The sequence below is a fragment of the Myxocyprinus asiaticus genome, chromosome 18, assembly GCF_019703515.2.
Source record: "Myxocyprinus asiaticus isolate MX2 ecotype Aquarium Trade chromosome 18, UBuf_Myxa_2, whole genome shotgun sequence".
In the NCBI taxonomy this organism is placed as follows: Eukaryota; Metazoa; Chordata; class Actinopteri; order Cypriniformes; family Catostomidae; genus Myxocyprinus; species Myxocyprinus asiaticus.
Window position 1 is genome coordinate 19,709,116 of NC_059361.1, and position 27,029 is coordinate 19,736,144.

General features: G+C 42.3%; 1 protein-coding gene across 4 annotated transcripts in view; it reads right to left on the bottom strand.

Annotated features, from left to right (window-relative positions):
* The window catches only part of LOC127456074 (tetraspanin-18-like), a 75,609-nt gene that overhangs the window by 34,148 nt on the left and 14,432 nt on the right, over positions 1–27,029 (bottom strand). For all 4 annotated transcript variants that reach the window (XM_051724386.1, XM_051724385.1, XM_051724383.1 and 1 more), the window contains exon 2: positions 1,165–1,244. In XM_051724386.1, coding sequence (XP_051580346.1) covers positions 1,165–1,167 — 3 coding nt within the window. In that variant the 5' untranslated portion in view covers positions 1,168–1,244. The remainder of the gene's footprint in view (positions 1–1,164; positions 1,245–27,029) is intronic.

The following is a 27,029-nucleotide window of genomic DNA, read 5'->3' on the forward strand; positions in this document are numbered from 1 at the left end:
AGAATGCATCTCCTTCCTGAGCGGTTTGATGGTCCCATGGTGTTTATACTTGCAATCTATTGTTTGTACAGATGAACGTGGTACCTTCAGGTGTTTGAAAATTGCTCCCAAGGATGAACCAGAATTGTGGGGGTCCACAATTTTTTTCTTAGGTCTTGGCTGATTTCTTTTGATTTTCTTTAGGCAGTTAGCCTAATTGGCTAATTGCCTAAAGGCTTGACATCATTTTCTGGAATTTTCCAAGCAGCTTAAAGGCAGAGTTAACTTAGTGTATGTAAACTTCTGACCCACTGGAATTGTGATATATTCAATGAAAACAATTGTTGGAAAAATTACTTGTCATGCACAAAGTAGATGTCCTAAACAACTTGCCAAAACTATAGTTTGCTCATTTGAAATCTGTGGAGTGGTTAAAAAAAATAGTTTTAAATGACTTCAACCTAAGTGAATGTAAACTTCTGACTTCAGCTGTGTGTGTGTGTGTGTGTAGTATATATATATATATATATATATATATATATATATATATATATATAAAAAATATACACACACACACACACACACACACACACACACACACACACACACATATATATATATTCCTATTGGCTTTGTATGAGGAACAAACTGAAATTTAAGTTGTTATTCACTAAGCTCTGAAATCTCATCAGTGTTCATAAAAACTATCGGCTGATTAATCGGTTATCGGCCTTTTCCACCACCTTAGTTATCGTATCAGCAAAATCCAGTATCGATCGACCTCTAATGTAAACACCTTTTTCTCTGTTCTTTCCGGCTTCTTTCCAAGAGCTATGCGCATGCCTGTTTATGTTTTGACATCAAAAGCAGGGAATAATCTGATGATTTGAAATTTAATGTAAACGCAGGATTCTTGTATTTTCTGATATTATGATCTGTTTATTTTCTTTGTATTGCTGTGCATGTAAACACACTCACTGACACCAATCAATAATGAGATGTGAGGGCAGTAGAGGAATATTTTTAGTGAATAACGGCCTAAATTTGTTTCGGTCTGATGTTTCTTATAAGGCTATCATATGGTTTCGGGGTGAGTAAAAAATGACAGATTTTTTGTTTGTTAGTAAATTATTCCTTTAAGACAATACAGATGCTTTATTTATGTAAATAAGTAAAAACTCCTACCATGAGTTCTTGGATGTAGTTCAGGGTTCAGGTCAAAGGATGGTGTTTCTCTGCTCTCACCCCTCCTGTTCCTATTAGCTCTGAAAAGAAACACAACCAGAGGTCATGTCACATATTTAAACACCAAACTAACATGTAAGCTCATTCAGATCTACACAAGCAAGATGAAACATGCAAGACAGAAAAAAACATCACACTCCTCCACACACAAGACTCTGAGAGCTTGGCACGGGGCAGGTAGTAAGTACGACTCTTGGAGTGCAATGAGATTGAAGATTCATTATTAATGATGCTCCCTGTGGTGCACTACTCTGAAACAGCATGTGCGTGAACTTTTCACTTTGCTGCTTGAGTAAAAAAAAATTAACTGCGACAGAGCGAGCATCACACTAGTTTTAATCAACCTAAACCCAAGACTGAAGAAGGTGAAATATTAATGTCTTCTGTTACTCATTAGCTCCTTTTATCTCTTCGCTTGGTTAATTGCTCTTTATTGCTAGATGCCAAACTGATTGCATTTTGCCAGTTATGCATGGTGCTACTAATCTTGATTAGTGTCTGAGGTCATGAATAATTTATCACCTACAGCATTCCTGGCTAATTACCTCTATCTGACTCTCCCTGTCGTAGTGGATCACTAACTGTGTGAGGCTAACCAGCCTAAATGCTTTAACTTTCTGCTACTCATATTGTTTTGCCACAAGTGTCTCCCAGTTCCAAGACGCTTCTAGCCAGTTAAAATTGTGATGTTCCTGGTGGCCACAAAAGCAGTCATTGCAGCATTGTTTGAATGACAACACAGTGAAGCTTTGTGAAAGCGAAGTGGGGTTTTCTTTAAATAAGGAGAGATGAATGTAATGGGAAGAATAACTCCACATAATAAAAGGCTAAATAAAACCCAGGCTGTTTATGTTTTAACTCAAGTAAATACAATCAGTACAATTCTTTTGAGAAGATGTTGAGAAGAGTGTTTTGTAGACAAACGCTGTGTGGTATAAAACCACTTTCAGAGGAGCTGTTTAACTATGACCTGGCAGACCAGAATTCCACTATTATCCAAACCATCACCAACAGTCTCTCTTAGGAAACATGTTTGGAGTTCCATTCATTGTAGTGGTAGGGATTGTTGTCACTGTTTGGTTTCCATATAGAGTGCAACAGAGAGACAATCATTTTTAGCAAAAACATATAAACCTTTAAGACAGGCCTACCATGAGCTCTGAGGTTGTTGAATAATGTCATATGCTAAGGCACAAAACAGTGCGATTTCAACTTTATTTAAAAAAAATTCCTGGGAAATACTACATTACCCACAATCCTGAAGTGAGATCCACCAATCAGAGAGACGCGGTTATAATGGAAGCAGGAATTGTACCAATCTGCCTCAACAGTGACTGCCCTCACTCATAAAGATCTGGGAATGATGTAATCGAATCAGTCTCTCTACTATCAACTTACATATTTGTTTATAATTTAACATTCTGTAATATACTTATCATACATAATATTTTATACTCATATTCAATTAATTATAGTCAAAAGTTTTTCATTTAATCATTGTTGCTCATTCAGTTTTGTCATTCGCAGCGCTTTGGGAGTTGAGTATTTAATTTCCTCTATAAAGACGTTCAGTAAGTGTTGTATTTTTTTATTTTTTTATTTAGTTTACCAAAATTTGAACATCTGGTCATTGTCACTATTTACTTTCATTGTACGGAACAATTATGCAATTAAAGTGAATGGTAACTGAGGCTGTCAGTCCCTAACATTCAGCCCAAGATCTTAATTTGTTTTCCACATAAAAAAAGAAAAAAAAAAAGAAAATTGCACAAATTTTGAACAACATGAGTGTAGGTAAATTATGAAAGATCATTTAAGATAATTCAAAATCCATTTAAAATCAAAGTTCATGTGTTGTGATTAATCTCAGAGCCGATTTCTTTGGTACAAAGCTTAAATATTTTTATTGAAGTTTTTTTAATGAATGGGTAAAATACTTCTGGGAAAAAGACAGCTGACACAGTGGGCAGTCACTTTTGCTCTCTATTAGACAGCTTTCAAATATCTTTCCTTATCTCACTATACGTAGATGTGGAATTGAGGGTGATGGAAGAGGGAAATGCATACTAGCTACATGAGCATATAAATGAGACAGGATCATATATTGAAGAGGAGAGAGAAGCAGGGTTTGCGTGGGTCAATCAGAGTGAAGGAGAATTCTCCAACAGAAAACCCCACATTTGCATTCACTTTAGAGGCTTCCTTTAAACAAACCTCTTTAACTCCCAAATCAATGGCATTAAAGATCAACCTTGGTGTACACAGATTGGTCATTGCCTGGTCTTTTTTTTTTCTTCTTCTTCTGACCTTACAGTCTGAGGAGACTGTGCGTTCTCTAATTGTGTTCTCAACACTTGCAAACATTGTTTCCACCTTCTAGAATTACAAGGAGTTTGAACAAAATCCCTCAAAGGGCATCTACGTTATGCTTATCTGCCACCGAGCTAAAGGTCCTCTTTCAATCTACCATACATTTAGACAATGCAGCATGACTTAAAGTTCAATGCTAATAGATAGTACTGGAAGGCACTGAAAGGAACTGGTGGGCAATAAAGGATGTGCTTGTTATTTGCCATTATAAATTTGCAGCCCATTGACACTGCCCTACCTCTTCCCCTCTGTGTTTATGGTCATGCTACACTATTCACAGGATGTTTGTCCTCTGGAAGGATGTGATGTCCAGGACTGCTTGCTGGACTACTGTGTGCACTGTTGTTTTTTCCTTTTTCCTAATCGATTACATTTTATTTATGTGCAAACAGTTACTTAAATTTGAAAGCTAAACAGGAACCAGGAGAAACTGCTATATACCCTCTAATGCTGTGCATTAGCAATCGCATTTTCTCCAAAAAAAAACAAAAAAACAATCAAACTAATTGTATATACATTGCACAGTGAATATGACATTTGCTTCTAGCGCACGTGAAGCACTTTTACTCTTTAGTTACACTGTCCCTCTCCAGCAGATCCAGTGAGCAGAAGCAATCTCCTGACTGCTTCCAGTTTCCTTGGCCCGGATCTCCTGCTTGGTGTGTCACGGACTGATCGTCGTGCAACATTCATGAGTCAGAGGGACACAATTTTGATCCATGCTATTATAAAATGCGCTTAAGAGGAATATATATGAGCGCTCCACAGAAAGAAAACAGATTTGCGCATATTTCGTGAGGTCTGTGAATTAAATCTGTTTAAACAAGATTTCCGCATATTTGTAAACAATAGATGATAGAAGTTTTATTGATATTTGCCTTTGTATCATTAGACAAGACAGTTAACAGTTACAGGAAACTGTTGAGAGGAGAGAGAGAAGGAAACCCCCAAGCAATTCATGAGCTCATACGCATCTATTTCTGATATACGGGATTGTTTAAATGAGACTGTGTTGAAAATCCTGGTTACTTTCATAACCTCCGTTCTCTGATGGAAGGAACGAGATGTTGTGTCGATGTAGTGACACTAGGGGTCACTCTTGGGAGCCCCAAACACCTCTGCTTTTGAAAAAAGGCCAATGGGAATTGGCGAGTGGAATTTACATGCCACTCCCCCGGACATACAGGTATAAAAGGAACTGGTATGCAACCACTCATTCAGGTTTTGTGCTAAGGAGCCGAGACAAGGTCCCGGCCATTTCAGCGGGTAGTTCAGAGTTGTGGCAAGAGGGACACAACGTCTCGTTCCCTCCATCAGGGAACAGAGGTTATGAAATTAACCAGGACATTCCCTGTCTGTCACTCACTCGACGCTGTGTCGATTTAGTGACACTAGGGATCCCTACAAAAAACACCACAACCAGCTGAACTGTGTTACGTGGACTGGCGGTGCGAGATGGGCAGACCACTGTGTGCCTCGTAGCCAGCGCACCAGGCCATCACGTAACCTCCCCCAACACTCTTATGAGCGTCGAACGGTCCTTCGGGAACAAGTCGACTGCCCAACAAATAGGGAAAGGCTAGCCCATCGGTGGCCTCTTTTCCTCTTTTTTTCTCCCCAAAAAGAGTGGAATTTGTTAACCGACTGGGGGCCATAAATGTCTACATCGGGGGGTGTCACTCCCAAGGGGAAGACACCGCGGAGACCACACCCCGCCCAGAGAAGGGGTGGGGTATTTTGAGTGGAAATACGTCACATGGTCTTACTGAGTCTTGTCAGAAGTATGTCATGTGGAGAAGTCCCATGGTAGGTCCTACCCGAGGGGGAAGGAGTTTCTACAAACATGGTGACCGGGGGCAGAGGGGCCTCTGCCCAAGCAAGACGCAGTTTACCGACAGGGAAATGATTTATCGGAAGATATCACATGGGGTCACCTACGGGGAACCAGCATATGTGGAGCACCTACCCCAGTACAGGGCCTAATTAGTACACGTACTGGGCCGGCAGCGAGTTTCTCCGTAAACTCGTCTGCCACAGGGCTAAGGAGGAAAGTTATCCAGGGATCAAAACTTGTGAACATGACTGGGAGTCAAAAGCGCATGTCTTCACCTCATGGGAGGGGAAAGGCGCTATGCGCAAGCGGTACCCCCGGCCAGCTGTCCCAGAACTTACCTGCTCGTACCTGACAATACACGGGACGAAACTGGCTCAACCCGGAGATTGTAGTACCTCGCAAAGGTGTTGGGTGTTGCCCAGCCCACTGCTCTGCAGATGTCTGCCAAAGAGGCACCACTGGTCAGGGCCCAGGAGGCTGCTACACTCCTAGTAGAGTGGGCTCGTAACCCCACGGGGGCGGCACGTCCTGAGCGTGATATGCCATCACAATGGCATCAATGACCCAGTGGGCGATCCTCTGTTTGGAGACAGCGCTTCCTTTCTGCTGTCCACCAAAGCAGACAAAGAGCTGCTCGGAGCTTCTAAAGCTCTGCAAAATAGATGCGTAAAGCACGCACCGGACACAGCAACGCTAAGGCTGAGTCTGCCTCCTCCTGGGGCAGCGCTTGCAGGTTCACCACCTGATCCCTAAACGGGGTCGTGGGAACCTTGGGCACATAGCCCGGTCAGGGTCTCAGGATCACGTGAGAGTAACCTGGACCGAACTCCAGGCACGATTCACTGACAGAGGATGCCTGCAGGTCCCCTACCCTCTTGATGAAAGTAAGCGCATTCAGAAGGGCAGTCTTCAAAGACAGTGCCTTAAGCTCAACTGACTCCAGAGGCTCAAAGGGAGCACCCCGTAGACCCCGAAAAACTACAGAGAGGTCCCACGAGGGCATGAGGCGCGGTCTGGAGGGATTCAACCTCCTAGCGGCTCTCAGGAACCTGATGATCAAGTTGTGCTTCCCCAAATACTTACCATCCACTGCCTCGTGATGTGCCGAAATGGCGGCTACATACACCTTCAAGGTGGAGGGGGACAGCCACCCCTCCAGACTCTCCTGCAGGAAGGAAAGCACCGATCCGACTGCACATCTCTGGGGGTCTTCGCGTTGGGAAGAAATTACTTAGCGAACAGACACCACTTCAAGGCATACAGGTGCCTTGTAGAGGGAGCCCTAGCCTGGGTGATGGTGTCTACCAACACAGGTGGTAGGCCACTTAGGTCTTCTATGTCCCGTCCAAGGGCCAGATGTGGAGATTCCAGAGATCTGGTCGTGGATGCCAGATGGTGCCCCGTCCCTGAGAAAGAAGGTCCTTCCTCAGGGAAATTCGCCTGGGGGGGGGGGCTGTGGCGAGGAGTGTGAGGTCTGAGAACCACTTCTGGGTGGGCCAGTAGGGTGCTACTAGGATGATCTGCTCCTCGTTCTCCCTGACCTTGCACAGGGTCTGTGCAAGTAGGCTCACTGGGGGAAATGTGTATTTCCGTAGTCCAGGGGGCCAGCTGTGTGCCAGTGCAGCCAGTCTCGAGGGGTACCTCGGTCAGGGCGTACCAAAGCGGGCAGTGGGAGGATTCCCGGGAAGCAAACAGGTCTACCTGTGCTCAACCGAATCGACTCCAAATCAGCTGGACCACCTGTGGGTGGAGTCTCCACTCTCCCCTGAGCGTAGCCTGTCGTGACAGCGCGTTTGCCATGGTGTTGAGGTCGCCCGGGATGTGAGTGGCTCGCAGCGACTTGAGGCACTTCTGATTCCAGAGGAGGAGACGCCGGGCGAGTTGTGACATGCAACGGGAGGGTAGACTGCCTTGACGGTTGATGTGCTTGTCCTGGATCAACGGCTGGAACCTCCACAGGGCGAGCAGTACTGCCAACACCTCGAGGCAGTTGATGTGCCAATGCAGCCACGGCCAGTCCAGGAGCCGGCGACTGTGTGCCTGTTGCATACGGTGCCCCAGCCCATCTTGGAGGTGTCCGTCGTAACCACGACGCGACTGGAGACCTGTTCTAGCGGAACCCCTGCCCGTAAAAATGCAAGGTCTGAAGAGGCGGTGACAGATCGGCAAGACGACCACGCGATGTGTCCCACGGCGCCATGCCCATCTCGGGACTCGAGTCTGAAGCCAGTGCTGAAGCGGTCTCATATGCATCAACCCGAGCGGTGTGGCCACCGCTGAGGATGCCATATGCCCCAGGAGCCTCTGAAAAAGTTTCAGTGGAACTGCTGTCTTCTGTCTGAATGCTTTCAGACAGTTCAGTACCGACTGTGCACGCTCATTCGTGAGGCGTGCCATTATCGAGACTGAGTCCAACTCCAAGCTGAGAAAAGAGATGCTCTGAACTGGGGAAAGCTTGCTCTTTTTCCAGTTGACCCGAAGCCCCAGTCGGCTGAGGTGCATGAGCACCAGGTCCCTGTGCGCACACCACAACCCGAGAGTGAGCTAGGATTAGCTAGTCGTCGAGTTAATTGAGGATGCAGAGGCCCACTTCCCTTAGCGGGGCAAGGGCTGCCTCTGCGACCTTCGTGAAGACACGAGGGGACAAGGACAGGCTGAAGGGGAGGACCTTGTACTGGTACGCCCGGCCCTCAAAAGCAAACCGCAGGAAGGGTCTGTGTCGAGGTAAGACCGAGACGTGGAAGTACGCATCCTTCAGGTCTACCGCCGCAAACCAATCTTGATGCCGGATGCTCGCTAAAATGCGTTTTTGCATCAGTGTAGGGCTTTACTGGTTGTTTAGATCAGTGTTACTATCAGAAATAATTAATAATTATTTCTTTAGTTATTAATTAATATTTAAATTAATTGAATCTAACTCATTAAAACCTCATATGGGGCTCCAGTAAATGTAGTGCGCTACGTTTAGGAGAGGGTTTGGTTATTAGCAATAATTAATAATTATCAAAGACAATTATTAATTATTAAAATCAATAGAACATTGATGAGAATCAATGTTAGCTTTTTTAATCCTTTAAATCAACAATTATCAAAGATAAACGTTAATTGTTAACATCGATGAAACATTAATTAATATTAACACTAGCTTATTGATCATTCAAATTCAACAATCATCAAAGATAATTATCAATTATCAAAAATCAATAGAATATTAATAAGGATTAACATTGACGGGGCACCACCCTGGAATCAGGGACTAATAACCAGATAGTAAAACAGTCTCAATATTAGATTGATTTCTTAGGAAAATCGACATCCGAAGAATATCGATTTTTGGGAAAAAAAACAATGAATGAAGACTTGAATCCGAGCACTGACATCCCGTCAGCATGACACAGGTGTACGCAAAACAAACCAAAACACTTCTCTTTGTAATATAAACAAAGTTTATTTATGCAGTAATATCAATTCATAATTAATACAATGCAGTCAATAAACTTCTGACTTACAACTACAAACTAAACAGTGATATGATTAGATATGGAAACTAAAATAATCCTATAACACATAAAGTGTGTGTGTGACAGTGTGTGTGTGTGTAAGGAGGGACGTGCACAAAATGGCGGACGTGACTCTCGTGGACAGTATGTCATGCGAGACTTCCGGCCAGGGAATATGACCGCGAATGGGGGCGGAGAGAAACCAGTCAATGGCGTCTACCAGTTACTGCGTGTATTCGCTTGTACGATAGCTTAGGGACAAAGCTGGGCTTTAGCATTAAGCTATCTAGGAGCCAAAAATGTGTGCCAGAATGTTTGTGAAGGGTCACGTGCGTGTATGTGTGTGTGTATGGTTAGTAAGAGAGAGAGAGAAGTGACGGCCCTAAAGCCGATTTCGCGATCGTGGGAGAGAAAGCAGCTGTTAGTTCATCGCTCAGAGACGCGGTGGACGGCTCGTAAACAGTCCTGCATTCTTTGACTCTTTAATGGATGAACTCAGTTTACCTGTCTCACCCATGATGGCGAAATTGCACAACAGTCCAATTTGGTTGGACCACAATATAGCAAAACAAATTTGTGATAATTAATACCCTGAGTATTAATAATGAGCAGACATGGCGGTCCGTAAACTGTACAAGCAAAAACCTTGAAACACAAGAATAACACACTATAATATTCTATCTCTGCCCAGACGTAAACCTCTTACTTGAATCGCATGAGGACACAGGTAGAATGTGTTTTCCTCCGTCCTTTAACTCCGACCGGGTTCCTTGAGGCTCGGGTGATGACGGGAGGCCGTTTCCTCACTCTGTTGGCGGGCAAGGCTGTTGATTCTCGGCGGGCTGGCAGAGAACTCAGAAGTGTCAACTTGATTGAAGATGGAAGAGAAATCTTTAATCTCTTCACTTCTGCAGGCAAACGGATGAAGATGTGGATTGCTTGGCAATCTCCTTCGGATCCGTTAGAGTGTTCGGTTGAACACAGAGTAATCTCAACTCGTCCAGGGAGATGGAGATTGTATGGCCACAGTTTCAAGTCGGACGTTACTTCCTTGTGCCACGAGGTTGCACCTGAGAGCAGCGATGAGCTGCATCTACACACTGCAAACAAAGTTGCTGGAAGCAAATCCCGGAAGCATTTCAGAGGTATTTCTACTCCTGATGATGTCATGGTTTGAGGTGCGTTCTGTTGTGTGCCTCATCCAATAGGAGTTGAGAGTTCGATCCTTTAGTGAGCAAGGCTTCATGGGATTTGTAGTCTGTTTTGGACTCCCTTTGTTTGATTTTGGCGCGATTTTTATCAGTATAATTTATGACTTGGAATGTGGGGGCTTGAGTTAGGTTTTTATGCCTGTGTTAGGCCTGCCTTTGTCTTCTATCTGAATACATGAGGCCCAACATCAGCATATTGAACGGGAGTCTGTGCAAGGCCCGGTTCAGTACTCGCAAGTCCAAGATTGGCCACAACTCACCACCTTTCTTTGGTACGATAAAGTAGGGGCTGTAAAACCCCTTCTTCATCTCGGCCGGAGGGACAGGCTCTATCGCACCCTTCCATAGAAGGGTAGCGATCTCTGCACGGAAGGTAGCGGCATTCTCGCCCTTCCCCGAGGTGAAGCGGATGGAGCTGAACCTGGGCGGGCGCCTGGCAAACTGAATCGCGTAGCCGAGTCGGACGGTCTGGGTCAGCCATTGCAACGGGTTGGAAAGCGTGAGTCACGTGTCCAAACTCTGGGCGAGGGGAACCAAGGGGACAATCATGTCGGACGTACCAGCAGGTGGGGCCTCGCGGCGGGGCGGAGCCTGAGGCGCCACGTCGAGGGGGCTCGAACCCTGTGACCGTGCTGAGTCCAGAGACATCGAAGCACTTACCTGGCTCCTGACGCCCACCATAAGATTGGTCGAGGAGGGGAGAGGAGAAATATCGTCCCCGCAGTGCGTCGGAACCAACCAGGTGTGGGCATGTTTGTGCCACAGCTGGGCGCACAGGGGCAGGGGGTCCACCGCTGGAGCACCAAATCTGTCAAAATGGGACGGTGGACGGTGGTCGTAACGACGGCCGTGCGCACCTGACATGTGACCCAGGGAACAAGAAAACCACTCTTTTGTTGAAGTTTTGGGTACCGCAGCCTCTTGGGCATGCAGCGAAAAATGAAACAAAAGATTCTCCTCCCACCGGGGGATGGAGTGGTCTGTCCACCAGCTCCATAGAAGCGGGTCTCCTCGTCCCTGGGTTGCCCATCTCAGGGGCGCTTCGAAGCCTTCCTTGGGTTCTTGCCGGCCGGCCATGAGACGGGTGGTGTCTGCTTCCTGCGGTGGGCTCCAAGCCGGGGCCGGGCCGAGGGGGCAGGCTGTGGTTGAGCCAGTGCTGTTGCTGCAGGAGGACGCCCTTGGCGACGAGCAGATGGGGTGCGGGGTCTTGAGCTGCGCCGGGGCAGGATGTGCTGTATAGCCTCCGTCTGCTTCTTCACCGCCGAGAACTGCTGGGCAAAGTCCTTGATGGTGTCGCCGAACAGGCTGACCTGGGAAATGGGGGCATCAAGGAACCGTGCCATGTCAGCCTCTCTCATCTCGACCAGGTTGAGCCATACGTGGCACTTTTGGACCACCAGGGTGGACATCACCTGCCCAAGAGACCGCACCGTGACCTTCGTTGCCCGGAGAGCGAGGTCGGTCGCTGAGCACAGCTCTTGCATCAATCCTGGGTCAGAACTACCCTTGTGCAGTTTTCTTAGCGCCTTGGCTTGGTGCACTTGCAGAAGAGTGCAGGGCAGAGGCAGCCTGTCCAGCGGCACCACAAGCCTTAGTTGCCAGAGATGACATAACCCTACAGGCGCTGGCTGGGGGTCTCAGGCGGCCCCGCCAGGTGGCGGAGTTTTGCGTGCACAGGTACATCGCAACTGCCTTATCCACCAAGTACCCCCTGGCAGCCCCACCATCAAGGGTAGTGAGAGCGGAGGAGCTCAGAGACCAGGTCCAGGCAGTGAAAGGTGCCTGCCACGACCTTGTGAGCTCCTCACGCACCTCCGGGAAGAAAGGGACTGGGGCGGGGTGCGGCCGTGAGCGGTGCTCCGGGCCCAGGAACCAATCGTCAGGCTGCGAGGGTTCAGAGGGGGTGGAGGGTTCCACTCCAGCCCAACACACGCAGCCGCCTGCGTAAGCATGGCTGCCGGCTGCGCGTCAGGCTACAACTGAGCAACCACACCCGAAGGTGGTCAGTCGAGTCCTCAGCGTCAGACTGGACAGCCCGCTCTCCGATGGTGCAATTGAGAGCTCATCCACTTCGCGAGCGCCGAAACGAGATCGCAAACTCGCCCTGAGACGAGCCGGCGGTCTCATCCCAGCGGGGCAAACGATCGTACTGGGGAATGGGAGGTCTGTGGGGAGTTACCCGGCGGAGTGGCTCCCATTAGGTCCTCAAACTGCCCCCAGTGCTAACCGATGCGGCCTCAAACCCGTAGGTAGAAGGACTGAGGCGGGTAGCCGCTGGGGTGCTCTTTCCCTCTAATGAAGGAAATACCGCGACCGCAATGTTGCCATGGTCACGCTCTCGCAGTGAGAACATGACCCATCCACGAATGCTGTCTCCGCGTGGGCAGCGCCCAAGCACGTAAGACCACGATCATGGCCATCGGAAGCGGAGAGGTAACGACCGCAACCAGGAAATACACAAAAATGGAGAGGAATCTTTAAAAAGATGCTCTCAGTTAATGCCACTCTTTTAAGAAGGGAAAATATACTCTTTTAGAAGGAAGAATATACTCTTTTAGCTGCTGAAGCACCCAGGGGCATTCTCTGCACTTCACCAGTGCAAGAGGGGGAGAAGTCGCTGTAATGCGCTGTAAATCCAACAGCTTTTCGAGGTGAATGGATCGGCAGAGTAATTCAGCTCGCTGAACACAACCGCTCGGCTCCAAAGAGAAAATCTGAATGAGTGGTTGCATACCAGCTCCTTTTATACCCGTATGTCCGGGGGAGTGGCATGCAAATTCCACTCGCCAATTCCCATTGGCCTTTTTTCAAAAAGCAGAGGTGTTTGGGGCTCCCAAGAGTGACCCCTAGTGTCACTACATCGACACAACATCAAGTGAGTGACAGATAGGGAACACACTAACAACTTAACAAGCTGTGATTGGTCATTTACATGTTGCCGATGCCGATAATTAAAAAATTCGGAATATCTGCCAATTTATCGTTTTTTGCGATATATCGGTTGACCACGTCCTTTGCACCTATTATTGTAGGTAAAGTGTTTGTCCAAAACACTTTGGCAAAAATCATAAATTTGGTCAGTCCAATCAAGTCCAATCAACCATTTTTCTCCCGAACACAAAAGGAGTTATTGCCAAAATATCAAAGCTGCTTTTTTCATTTGTAAAATTCTGTAAATACATGAAGATCACTAACTTTGAGTTGCATTCTGTATATATACAACAAAAACTAAACTGCTGGACCAACACGTCTGAAGGGGGTCGCAAAATTTGAAATAATTGTTTTCTAAGACTGTACGCCAGTGTTTCCAACAGAATTCCATCCCCATATTAAATTTTACAGCAATCTCACCTAAATATCAAAGGAAGCTACTTTTCTCAATTCTTACCTCTTGCTTTATTCAGATAGAATGATTCTTTTAAGTATACAGTTTACAGAGGTGAACGTTTAAGAGCTCGAGACCAGTCTGTGAGTAAAAACGCACCTGCTTTGCACTCGTGTTGCTCTGTCCATTGAGCCATATCCACCTACAGAGCCATACAGGTGCATTAGCGGAGGTTGTGACTTCACCTGTCTATTTGACGCTGCTAAACCAGATACTTCAGATGCGTCGCTAGACTTCAGAATCAGATGAACCGCAGTACAAATGCATACCAACCTGTACAATGGAGTCTAGATAAACATTTTAATGCAAACAGGAACTTGACGATAGATTTGATTAACATGACTGGTAAACGCCCCCCATTTGTAACCTAGCACACCCCTCTCTGCTAATTTGCTCTCAGCGCCCCCTGGCATCCTTTGAACGCCCACTGGGGGGTGGTACTGCCACCGTTGAGAACCCCTGGTGTATAGGTATTTGTTTAGTGTCAACTCAATACAGATTTAAGCCACTGCTATGCTTGAGACACTTGATCGATAGTTTTAATCGAAATGTAGCCCTGTATCTTGCCGTATTTGCTTGACAAGTCTTGGCACAACCCAGGTTTCCTCTGATCTTGCAGCAGGTGTCTTTAATCATGATCCCTTGAGGAAAGGAGGCTGTCGAAGTGTTGAGAGAGTCCTATGGAACAGCTCCTGGCAAAACACTCAGTGCTGTGATAACGACCAGCCCTGTAGACAATTTACGTACTGTTTTCTCTAAGCATTCTGCTGTTGTCTTTCACTAAAACACCTCCTCTCTCTCCCTCTCCCTTTCCAGGCCCCAAGACCAAGCAGACTTCGATCTCTGGGGAGAGCGGAGGTTCAGGGCATCAAAACAAGCCTTTGAAGCCAGGCGATTAAAAGGGGGGAGACCTGTAAGAATGGGCTTAAAGGTGTGGGGGAGTCAGGGTTCTCCAATTAGGGTCAAGAAAGGTTGTTAACATGCAAGGCAAGAGGTCCATCAACCTCTATTTCCCCTCAGAAAAAGAGTTATGCAAACAGCATGTAGACAGGGTGAATGTTATGATCACTTCAATAAAAAGATAATTATCGACTGCATTTAAACAGTAAAATACACTCACTGAGCACTTTCTCAGGAACACTATGGTCCTAATAAAGTTCCCGACATGGTCTTCTGCTGTTGTATCCCATCCGCCTCAAGGTTCGACATGTTGTGCATTCTAAGATGCTATTCTGCTCACTACAATTGTACAGAGTGGTTATCTGAGTTACCGTAACCTTTCTGTCAGCTCAAACCATTCTGACCATTCTATGTTGACCTCTTTCATCAACAAAGCATTTCCTTCCACAGAACTGCCACTCACTGGATGTTTTTGTTTCTGAAACCATTCGAAAATCTAGAGACTTTTGTGCATGAAAGTCCCAGGAGATCCACAGTTACAGAAATACTCAAACCAGCCCATCTGCCACAAACAATCATGTCATGGTCAAAATCACTGACATCACATTTTTTCCCCATTCTGATGGTTGATGTGAACATTAACTGAAGTTCCTGACCTGTATCTGCATGATTTTATGCATTGCACTGCTGTCACACAATTGGCTGATTAGATAATAATAATAACAATATATTTGACAAAATAAAATTGAGCTATGCTACTTATACATTCACAATGATACACAAATGTAGGCTATTCCAAAGACAATAAAGATACATCATCACAAAACTGTGAATAATATAATAATGGCTGGATTAAGAATAAAAAACCTCAACATTATCAAACATAGGGCAACCAGCACATTTTAAAAGCCTAACTTATACTATTCACTATTTGCACTTTTACTTACATTCTGAATTACATTTCAGTTCATTATTTTACGTGTGTCTGGTTTCAATAAAAGCATTAATTCAATAACAATGTCTCAACTAGATAAATAGATTTGACCTTCAAATTAGGTGTAAAAGTGATCAAGAAGAAATTATGTAATCACTGTCAGAGAATACAGTGGTAAGATTTACATGAACAATAGAAAGAAAAGCAGTCACGAAACCACAGAAGACAATACAAAGTGAGACCTCCAGGAGATAAAATGTTGATTATTTTTCTCAACAGCACAAGCAAGAAACAATCCAATGTCATTCACTTATTGATTGCCTTTGCATGACTTATTATCATCAAGTAAGCTCCTACACGATACAGAAGAGGTGATCCTTAGGCGAGTGATAGTGAAGGCCTTGATTCCACCACTTGATCTTAGAGGACTACAGCTAGTTCTGAAGCAACCAAAAATTTTAAATCACTGCCCTCCACATTTTTTCAGCTGTATGTCAGACGAACTTCTTAAGCATGTGTAAAGCTCACATCTGTTGTCAATTTCAGGCCCTAGTTAAAGACATGGCAAACACCATATAGCAGTGATGGATGTTGTGTCTTACAGTGGCAACTTAACCTATTTTAAATTTGGGGCAACGTGCTTTGTTAATAGTCAGAAGCAGCAGTAATTGTTCACCCAATAATGAAAATTCTGTGACTTGTCCTTCCAAACCTGTATGTTGTTTTTTGTTTTTTCATTAAACACAAGAGAAGTTTAAAAGAATCTTTATAAAATGATGAATTGGAATGACATGAGGGTGAGTAATTAATGACAGAATTTTCATTCTTGGGTGAACTATTACTTTAACACTTCCATATTTTTTCTTGTAGGACATACATTGTTTATTTAGTTGTGCTGACAAAACCTGTCGTAAAAATTCAAAGCACAATCAGTCGGACAGGAAGCACACTCCTGGCTCACCGGGTTTTTCCTAATTAAAACCAGAGAAAGAACTTTACATTTATGCACTTTTACAAACACAGGTCTTTCCTCTATCCAGTTCATCTTCCCAAAGCTATTGGGCTGAAAAATAAGCAGATTTTGCTGTTTGGTCTCAGGAACAGCAGGGGATTTAGGGGACTAACCAAGCTGCATGCTGTGTCAACACCAAACATTCTCTGCTGACAGTGTAATCCCCTTCACCATGAGAAAACAGCAAGGCAGTTTATGACAACAGACTAAGAGTGGGAAATAATCAAAATAGGGGCGACATATTTCTAAGATCTCAAATTAAGGTCCTATTTACACTAAGTCCCTTCATGCATCTTGATCGATCAGACTGCTATCGGACTATTTACATTTGGCCATACCGTTCATGTGTCTCTGCAAAATGGATATAAATCCAATCTACTATTCTCGCACTATATGCAAATCTATATGCATTCACTTCTGTGATGATGCTAATGCTGGACAATGACATTTTTCAGCACTTTGTGGCTCATAAATAATTAAAAACAAAACGTGGCTAAAATTTTGTGATTCAAAAGACACCAGCTGCTATGTGCGAATTTTTTTATTTTTTTATATTCGTTTCGAAACAGTATGTACGTGACTAAATGTAAATATCCCCTAAGTCACAACAGACGTAGACAAAGTCTTTTTAGCTCTTGGGCAGGCTGGGTGGCTATTTTTCTATGTAAACAGGCAGCATCCAAGTGCAGCTCCTATCTACTTGAATGGGTGAATGGCCGAAATCTCCAAAAATGGTTTGTCAAGATTAGGATCAAAGAACATATTTCAAATCAGCAGTAAAATATGACAACACTGTTATCACTCAGATTACGCAAAAAATATATATATATATATATATATTTTCCAGACTTGTATATCTAATGTGCATGCACGTTCTCAAATTGATTGACAGGTGATGTATGTATCTAAAAGGTGATTAGCTTATTTATCAGTAAAGGCCCAGATATACTGTACTTCATACGAAATCGAAGAATGAACGGGTATGAGGTCATTTAGAACAAAATCTGGCCTTAAAGGTGTTTTTGCGTTCGTTTCGTTGGTTTGGAACAGCTCACCTGGGCAAACTTTTAGGAAAACTTCTAACCAGCTGCTAAACACCTTCTTACTGCCATTGGTCCACATCATCAGTAGGTGTGACCTGAAGTTCCACCTACTACTTTAAGTTTTTCAGTCAGTATTCAACACACTGGCGTGCAAGACCATGTCATGCAGTTTTTTTTTTTATTAGTCTACAAAAGGAATCAAATCTACTCAAATACTCTCAAGTGCCCATTCACTCATGTGCCATATGCAGCAAAAGACATTCGCACATCTGCCCAAAGTAAGATCTCTTATTATCATTACTTTGTCTGTATTTTGCCCATTATTACTCTTTTATACACCCATCTTTGCAGTCGTATCAGTGTCATCATAAATTGCAATAACAGAGTGTAATCGGCACATATTATGGCTGCGTATAGCGTGTTAGCATTTTAGCGTCATGATTTCAGAATGTAAACAAGACAAATTAAACATTTTCTACTGCATACAGTGCATTCAGAAAGTATTCAGACCCCTTCATGTTTTTTACATTTTGTTGTTGCAGCCTTGTGCTAAAATGGCTGTGCAATCTACACTCCATACCCCATAATGACAAAGCAAAAACCAGATTTTTGATAACTTTGCAATATTATAAAAAAAAAAAAAAAATGAATATCACATTGACATAAGTATTCAGACCCTTTGCTATGACACTTGAAATTTAGTTCAGGTGCATCCCATTTCTCTGGATCATCTTTGAGATGTTTCTACACTGATTGGAGTCCACCTGTGGAAAATTCAATTGATTGGACATGATTTGGAAAGGAACACACCTGTCTATATAATGTCTCACAGCTGAAAATGCATTTCAGAGCAAAAACCATGCCATGAGGTCAAAGGAACTGCCTGCAGGACTCAGAGAAAGGATTGTGTCATGGTACAGATCTGGGGAAGGCTACAAAACATTTTTGGCTGCATTGAAGGTTCCCAAGAGCACAGTGGCCTCCATAATTCTTAAATGGAATAAGTTTGTAACAACCAGGACTCTTCCTAGAGCTGGCCACCTGACCAAACTGAGCAATTGGGGGAGAAGGGCCGTGGTAAGAGAGGTGACCAAGAACTCAATGGTCACTCTGGTAGAGCTCCAGAGAACATGTGTGGAGATGGGAGAAACTTGCAGAAGGACAACCATCACTGCAACACTCCACCGATCTGGGCTTTATGGCAGAACGGCCAGACAGAAGCCTCTCCTCAGTGCAAGGCACATGAAAGCCCGCTTGGAATTTGTAAAAAAAAAAAAGCACCTAAAGAAGTCTCAGACTGTGAGAAATAAGATTCTCCGGTCTGATGAAACGAAGATTGAACTGTTTGGCCTCAATTCCACTTGTCATGTCTGGAGGAAACAAGGCACCGCTCACCACCTGCACAACTCCATCCCAATGGTGAAACATGGTTGTGGTAGCATCATGTCGTGGGGGTGTTTTTCAGTGGCAGGGACTAGAGGACAGGTCAGGGTTGAATGAAAGCTGAACGCAGCTAAATACAGAGATTTCCTTAATGAAAACCTGGTCCAGAGTGCTCAGGACCTCAGACTGGGCCAAAGGTTCACCTTTCAACAGGAAAATGACCTTAAGCTTAGGGACAACTCTGTGAATGCACCAAAGGTGCTTCAACTAAGTAGTGAGTTAAGGGTCTGAATACTTATGTCAATGTGATATTTCAGTTTTTTCTTTTTAATAAATTTGCAAAGTTATCAAAAATCTGGTTTTTGCTTTGTCATTATGGGGTATGGAGTGTAGATTGATGTGAAAAAAATAAAATTATTTAAAGCATTTTAGCATAAGTCTGCAACATAAAATGTGAAAAAAACGAAGGTGTCTGAATACTTTCTGAATGCACTGTATATATTACATTAAATCATCATCAAGTGGTTAAAACAGCTTATTTTATAGATCTAGTGTAAATTCTACTCATAGAATGAGGCATAAAGTCATTGATAACACATTTTAATGTCACATTATTTAAGGTTTTACATGTAGCATCCTCATATTTAAATGCTCCTCTAAATGCCTCCAACAGCGGTGTGACCGATGTCTAAATGTTCACAAACAGTATACCATTGCTCAGCTGTTTAGAACTTCTTTTTACCACTAATGCATAAATGGACTAAACTTCTTGCAGAGGGTTTTACTGTGCTGACTATTATTCACTTTTAAGCACAGCAAGCTTTAATCACACAAAAACGCTCACTAAGAAGTTGAGTCTCTCAAACACTCTCATTTGAGAATTGCGTCTCCCGTTAAACTAAAAATATGAATGTTAGTAGTCAACCCCACTAACTGAATAGTCAGTTGTCGGATGACTAGTCGATTAGTTGACCACCATAGCACATCCCTAGGTTGAGGGTTCTCTTTGTTAACATGTTCACCCCATCATACCCCAAAAGTGAAATGGACCAAAATACCAGATTCACATTCCCTCACCACCCACATTCCACTCTCAAGAAGCCAAATCAGCAGTGTTCACATGTGTGAACACGAGATTTTGATACATGCATATATAATCACAGCATCTGTCAAACAGAGATTCGCATAAGAAGTTGGAGGTAATAATTGATCTAGACTAAGATTTAACATAGCTGCAGGCTTGAATTGTAATGCTGCACTTCGCCGATTTCATGGGCGCAACTGTTGGAGTACAGAGAGCAGAAGTTGTGCTGGGTTATAAGCACATCAACCCTTAGAACTGGATCATTTCCTTACCAGGGAGAAGCTCAACAGTGGGACCATTTTGTAAATGAGCACATTTTATTCAACCTCTACACCTACTATGTATGGTGTTTAAAGGCTCTGAATGCGGCGCAACCTGAAAAATGGTGCATTCGCAAGCAGTATTTGGAGGTAAGAAGGCATCAAAGCATGTCTGAATCAAATGTTGGCTTAACATCCTATCTACCAAGATTTCTTTATATTTCTTTAGATATATTTTTTGCAGTTTATAATATCCCACAATAGTGTGTGTGCAGTTTGGCAGTTGGTGGAAAGAATATGATTGCCCTGATGGAGTGATTAAAATAAGTAAATTAAATCATAAATGTCCTCTTTTAAAAAAAAAATTTCAACATATGATTCCTTTTCTACCAAGAAATAAGCATTTAGTCATTAAATATCTTCTTAGTTATGTCTATAGCTCACTTGAATTTGTTCTAGATTATTAGACTTGATGTTATGGTGCCTTGGAAGCCTGTTTGAAACCATTTTCTTTGGAGAAACCTTTTTGACTTCAGCAAGGCTTGTATTTTGTCTTGTAATGTTTTCATAAAATGTTTCTGCTTTTCAATTTGCCCAAAACTCATTACACCCAGGAAAAAAAGAACAAGACATCCTAACATCCCAGGGTAGATATTCAGCTTTTTACAGTGTCTCAGGAGGATCTGGTAAGGGTAGGTGGCAAAACGGCCAGACATTTTTCCACAGTAAGGTCTCGTAAAAATCTCTCTGTGCTTTTAGAAACATTCCTCCCCCTGGCCACGAGAGCACAGAACAGTGATGTCAGGCAGGATCACACTCAACACAAATGTTCTCAGAAAACCAGATTTAATCTTCAGGGAAAAATGAAAGTACCAGACATAAACACTCTTAAAAAACTCTCTATCGCTTTTGCCTGGATAAACACTGCAAAAAAGGTAAATAATTTTGAATATAAAGGCAAAGGCTCCTGGCAAGTATAACGGGGAAGTGGAAGACAGATCTGTATGCATCAGAGGAATATGACCAGTCATCACGGTCATGGTCTGCTATGGGATTTGAACGCGAGGTTATTTGGCCACTATGCAATAATCTCTCAGAGAACAAGCAGTTTAGCTCACCAGCTGTGGGAATGGCAGTGTGAAAGATTACATCACAAAGATTTATGGCACATGAGGTGGAGTCAGAGAAACTATGGAACATCAGATCATTTGGAGGGCATCCAAGAAGATGTCTCATGAGGAACACAAGTCAGTTGGTTTCAACCACAAAAGATGATGGATCAACAGTAGGACAACAAATGAATGTGCTGAGAAAGTTGAAAGAACAGATCCTAGGCTCACACATAACACAGGAAAATAAAAATAAAAATAAAAAGTATTAGCATTTGCTAAAAAAGCACAGGTCTCTGCAAGGGTCTTAGAACAATGTCAAATTAATGAATCGGGTCAAAAAGGTTCAAATAGAACTGTAGCTGCCCCCTTCCAGCTAACTTTGACTAGAGTTCGATTAGTTTAAAAACTGTCAGTTAATTCAGAATCTTATTTTTGACTGTATTTAATATGCAAAGGATTGCATGAATTTCCTTTGAAGCTGGTTTGCTACTGTAGAGTAACTCTGGGTGGTATGCTGCTGCAGCAGTTCATTAGATGAGGGAATACAGGGGAGGTTAAAACAAATGCAGTTTACAAAGAAACTCGTAAGCTAATGCTTGTACCATATGTCTTTAACTGGCTCAGAAACCCTCAAACAACTGTCAAAATTTAGGTTCTGTCCTCCAAAACAAGCATAACCAGGGCGACACAGATTATCTGACACATTTTGACTAAGTCCAGAATTTCTTTTTGGACACTTCTCAATGATCTCATGGATCTGTTTGGTGGGGGTGGATTACCCAAAGATGATGTTGTTTTGTCAGAAAATGCTAGTTAATGTTATCCCATTGGACTAAAATTTTCTGACTTTGATCACACAGGGTATCTTTTTTTTCCACTTTGTTCCACTTGTGGTCTTAAAAATGACCAGCCTATTCAAAATTGCTTATAAATCTCTCATTATGCTATTTTATCACTACCAAAAATTGGATTAGATCTTTTTGTCAGCTTGTTTTCTTTCAATTAGCACAGGTTTTTTATTTCTATTTGGAACTTACTGATCGTAGACCTCATTGACCTGAGCTTGTGTACTTAATTTTTGAGTGAACAAAAAGCATTATTTGTGGATAATTTTGGCAATATTAAATAAAATATTAAAACATTCTGTACTATTCATCACATTTACATTTATGCATTTGGCAGACACTTTTATCCAAAGCAACTTACAGTGCCCTGATTACAGGGACAATCCCCCTGGAGCAACCTGGAGTTAAGTGCCTTGCTCAAGGACACAATGGTGGTGGCTGTGGGGATTGAACCAACAACCTTCTGCTTATCAGGTCAGTGCTTTAGTCCACTACACCACCGTGCTTTAAAGTTTGTTTTAAAATGCTTTTATTTTGTACAAAATGGCACAAAGTCACACATTGAAAATGAAAATGATGAAGCCCCGGAAGTGACGGTGGGAACGCAACTGGCCCTGGCACACACTGTGTCGTTTGGCCCGACAGTGGAATGTGGACAGTGGCTAATGTTTACTAATATACAGAAGCTTTCCCACAGCTATGGTATATAAATTCTCATAGGGCCTTACTCATCATTACTTTGTGGCAGCACAATGGCCCAGCGGTTCTCTGGGCATGAGGCTCTTGATCACATCTTTGATCACGACACTAGACCACTTGCCCTGGTTCATTTAAAAATAAAAGTCTTGTTTTTTTGTGATCTTCCCCATTCATTGTCAATGGCCAGTCATTTTTGACCGGTAACACCGCAAGTGTGACTTTCTGACATTTTGTTTTACAAAATAAAAGTGCTTCAAAACAAACTTCCCTGTTAAACATTAAAGCACACTAGTGTTATATATAGTACAGCATGTTTTCATATTTTATCTAATATTGCCAAAATTATCCACATATAATGCTTTTTTTCACTCAAAAATTAGGTGCATAAGCTCAGGTCAAGGAGGCCTACGGTCAATAAGTTCCTAACAGAAATACAAAACCTGTCCTAATTGAAAGAAATCGAGTTGACAAAAGGATCTAATCCAATTTTTGGTGGTAATTTAGCATAATGAGAGATTTATAAGCAATTTTTAATAGGCCGGTCATTTTTGACAGGGAAGACCAAATAAGGTAAAACATTTTTAAGACAGCACAAGGGTTAAAAGAAAACTCTCTTTGTACCCTGTTCTCCAAATTTCACCAGTTATACAAGTTTTTTTTTTTGTTGTTTTTTTTTTACAATTTATTACTATGCTACTATGATATTGTGAAATATAATGAAACTGAGAAGATGATCACATCTGCAATATGGTCCACGATTTAAAGGAATAGTTTAGGGTTTAGAATGACATTAGAGTGAGTAAATGATAATGGAGTTTTTAATTTTAGGTGAACTACTCCTTTAAATGTTGTAAATTACTTCTCATCAGGTATTATAAAAGACAAATAACCTGCTTAAAAGCCAGGTTAGTTATTCAGACAATCTTTCAAAGACAATAGAACAGATTTTAAAGGGCCTTTATCATTCCATTAGCTTCAAGCTATACAATTGAGCTTTGATCAAACATGTGGTGTGACAAAGACTTGAGTGAGTACTGAGATGTGAGGGATCTGATTTATGCATGTGCTCAGTAATAGAAGAGATAAAAGAGGGACAAAATGTGTATCACCCAATAACTTGAAAAATCAACAGTTTAATGCTAGCTGTGTTTGATCATTAGATGTACACAAGATGTACAAGTTAACCCGAGGTACCAATCTGGGCTCGTTCAGAAAAAGACTGCAGATGAAAGCAGGAATTAAAGTATGCTGGAAAAACAGTTGTGGGGGTACGGCTAGGTGGGCCTGAACCATCTGCTCTGAGTTTCTTAAAAAAAGTGCTGACAATCCCTGATAAAGAAAGAACAACATTTCAGTGACATTTAAAAAAAAGAAATAAATATATGCATTTTTACATCTATCCATCATTTTTTTATAGCCACTTATCCTACTTGGGACATTGGGGGTGCTGGAGCCTATATATATATATATATATATATATATATATATATATATATATATATATATATATATATATATTTCAGACCAAAAACAAGCTGACTGTTCTTCAAGATTTAAGATGGGAAGGCTCATTTTTCCAGTCCCATGAAATTAGGGCTGGGTATCGCCATTAACCTCATGATGTGATACGTACTGTGATACATATGTCATGATTCTATATATCAGGATACATCACAATACATATTTCACAATTCGATATATCATGATACAGATTCAATTCCGATTCACAAGTTTTCAGTTCCAATTCAATTGTGCTTATTTCTGTTATAATGACAATTTTGCTTACATACAGTATTAAATAAATCCTCTTTTTGCTAATGCTGTTATTAATACAGGGGACCATCTAACTTGGTAAATTACAGTAATATAACATTTAATTTTGTATTAGTTTTTCATCATTTTGTTTAATGAACAAAGTACATTTGTCAATTTACAAAATCCATGTATTGCATCAATAAATATGATGTCTTGAAATTGCATATATTATATTGCATATATATTTTTTGTTATATTTTGTTGTTTATATGCCTAGTTTGTACTTTTTAAAAAGTATTTACAAAGTTATGTTGAACAAGCGCTAAAACAGTATTGTCTCTTTAAGACCAGCGGTAGGGACTTTGAATAGCAGTGTTTTGGTCAGATTGCATCAGTGCCATTTGTGATTAGACTTAAATTTTTATTTTTTTGTTTTTTTATCAATAACTGACTGTAAAGTACAGAAAGAATTTCTGTACTTTACATTTTTCAATGACCAATGGATTGTTTGGATCTCGTCTTTGGACTTAAATTACACAGAAAGAGTAAAACCAAACTTTTACTCGCAACACGCAATGAAAAGATCTCGGAGCTGAACTTCGCCACTACACTACTCAAACACTGGTGAGTGAAAAATTACCAGCAAGTAGCTAATCATCACTGACCACGTTTACATGCACTTAAGAAAGCAGTTTATTCGGGGGCCTGGGTAGCTCAGCGAGTATTGACGCTGACTACCACCCCTGGAGTCACGAGTTCGAATCCAGGGTGTGCTAAGTGACTCCAGCCAGGTCTCCTAAGCAACTAAATTGGCCAGGTTGCTAGGGAGGGTAGAGTCACATGGGGTAACCTCCTCATGGTCACGATTAGGGGTTCTCGCTCTCAATGGGGCACGTGGTAAGTTGTGCATGGATCGCGGAGAACAGCATGAGCCTCCTGTGATGTGAGTCTCCACGGTGTCATGCACAGTGAGCCACGTGATAAGATGTGCGGATTGACGGTCTCAGAAGCGGAGGCAACTGAGACTTGTCCTCCGCCACCCAGATTAAGATGAGTAACCACACCACCACGAGGACTTACTAAGTTGTGGGAATTGGGCATTCCAAATTGGGAGAAAAAAAAAAAAAAAAAAGAAAGTGGTTTATTCCAGGGTTTTTGCAGAAAGCAGCATTCTGAAACGTCACGTAAACAAGAACGTAGATTTCCTTATGCCATTTAAGGGATTAAGAGAAAGAAGTTTAACACACTCAGGTTTCTCTCTGAGAAAGCCATGTAAACACAAAAGCGGCATTCTAAAAGGTTTTTGAAGAGTGTGCATGTGCGTGGAACAGACCGAATAACAACCGTCATAGGATGGAGTCCAACAACAAGTCAACAAAACATTTCTGGGAGTACAGTGAGTAAAGCGCATGCACTATAAACTATACCCATTTATAAACACCACTGTAAAATATTGACCATTCCTCACATTCGCGTATATGTGCTCGTTCATTGTGGGATTCCCAGAGATTTACGTAAGAGGGAAAGCCCAGAGCTGCAGGTCGTGATAGAAAGTTAAGGAAACAAACATAGCAACAACTCTGAAATATCTGGAAATAAAGGGAAGCAACAGAGAATAAAATAGAGAAGTCTTCCTCGGATACCATGTTTGTTATTAACAGAAGCGTTGCTTCTTTTAACAGAACACTGCTCCTATGTTGTAATAACCCTTGTTCTCAAAAAAGCCGCTTTCTGGTGTCCATGTAAACGTAGTCACTGACATTTTTAACAGCATATGCTCATTGTAGAGGGTTGCTTATAGAATAAAAGAGCAACCTTGGGAGTTTAAGAATCTACATCCGGATTGTTCAAATAAGCTGAAAATCAATATTTTTGCCCGGATGTAGCTCCAAACGCATGAGAGATGTCCAGCATGTCCATGAGAGAAACATTAAATCCTGAAGGCTCAGTTTCAGCCCCTAATAGAAGCATCTTCATCTGCACTGAACAGCATTTTGAGTTCGAACTTATTTAGACAACCTGCTTCTTTTTTATTGCAATGCTGGACATGATATGAATACACAAAGAGTTGAATATAAATATCACGATACATAGATCTAATGTATCGATACAATATCGTGAGAAAGTATCGCAATATATCAATATTTGATTGCATCGACATAGCCCTATACATGAAATTAATCATTTAGCATGCAGAAAACCAAAATTGTTTACTTGTCCATTCAAATTATTATAACATTCAGATGTTAGAAAAACAATGGAGCCATTGAGTTCCATTTCTATTGTTATGTTTATGGAGTTTCGTTTGACTTCACACTGGAGGCTGGAATAGTGCTGACGGCACATTTTCTGTTCTGTTCTAAGAGTTGCTGGCAGGGGAAAGTCTATAGAAACCTGAACAGCCCGGCACTGAAATATCCTTTTTTGGTTGATTTACACCATCTTAGATGCCACAGACTCACAGGACAAAAGAAAAAC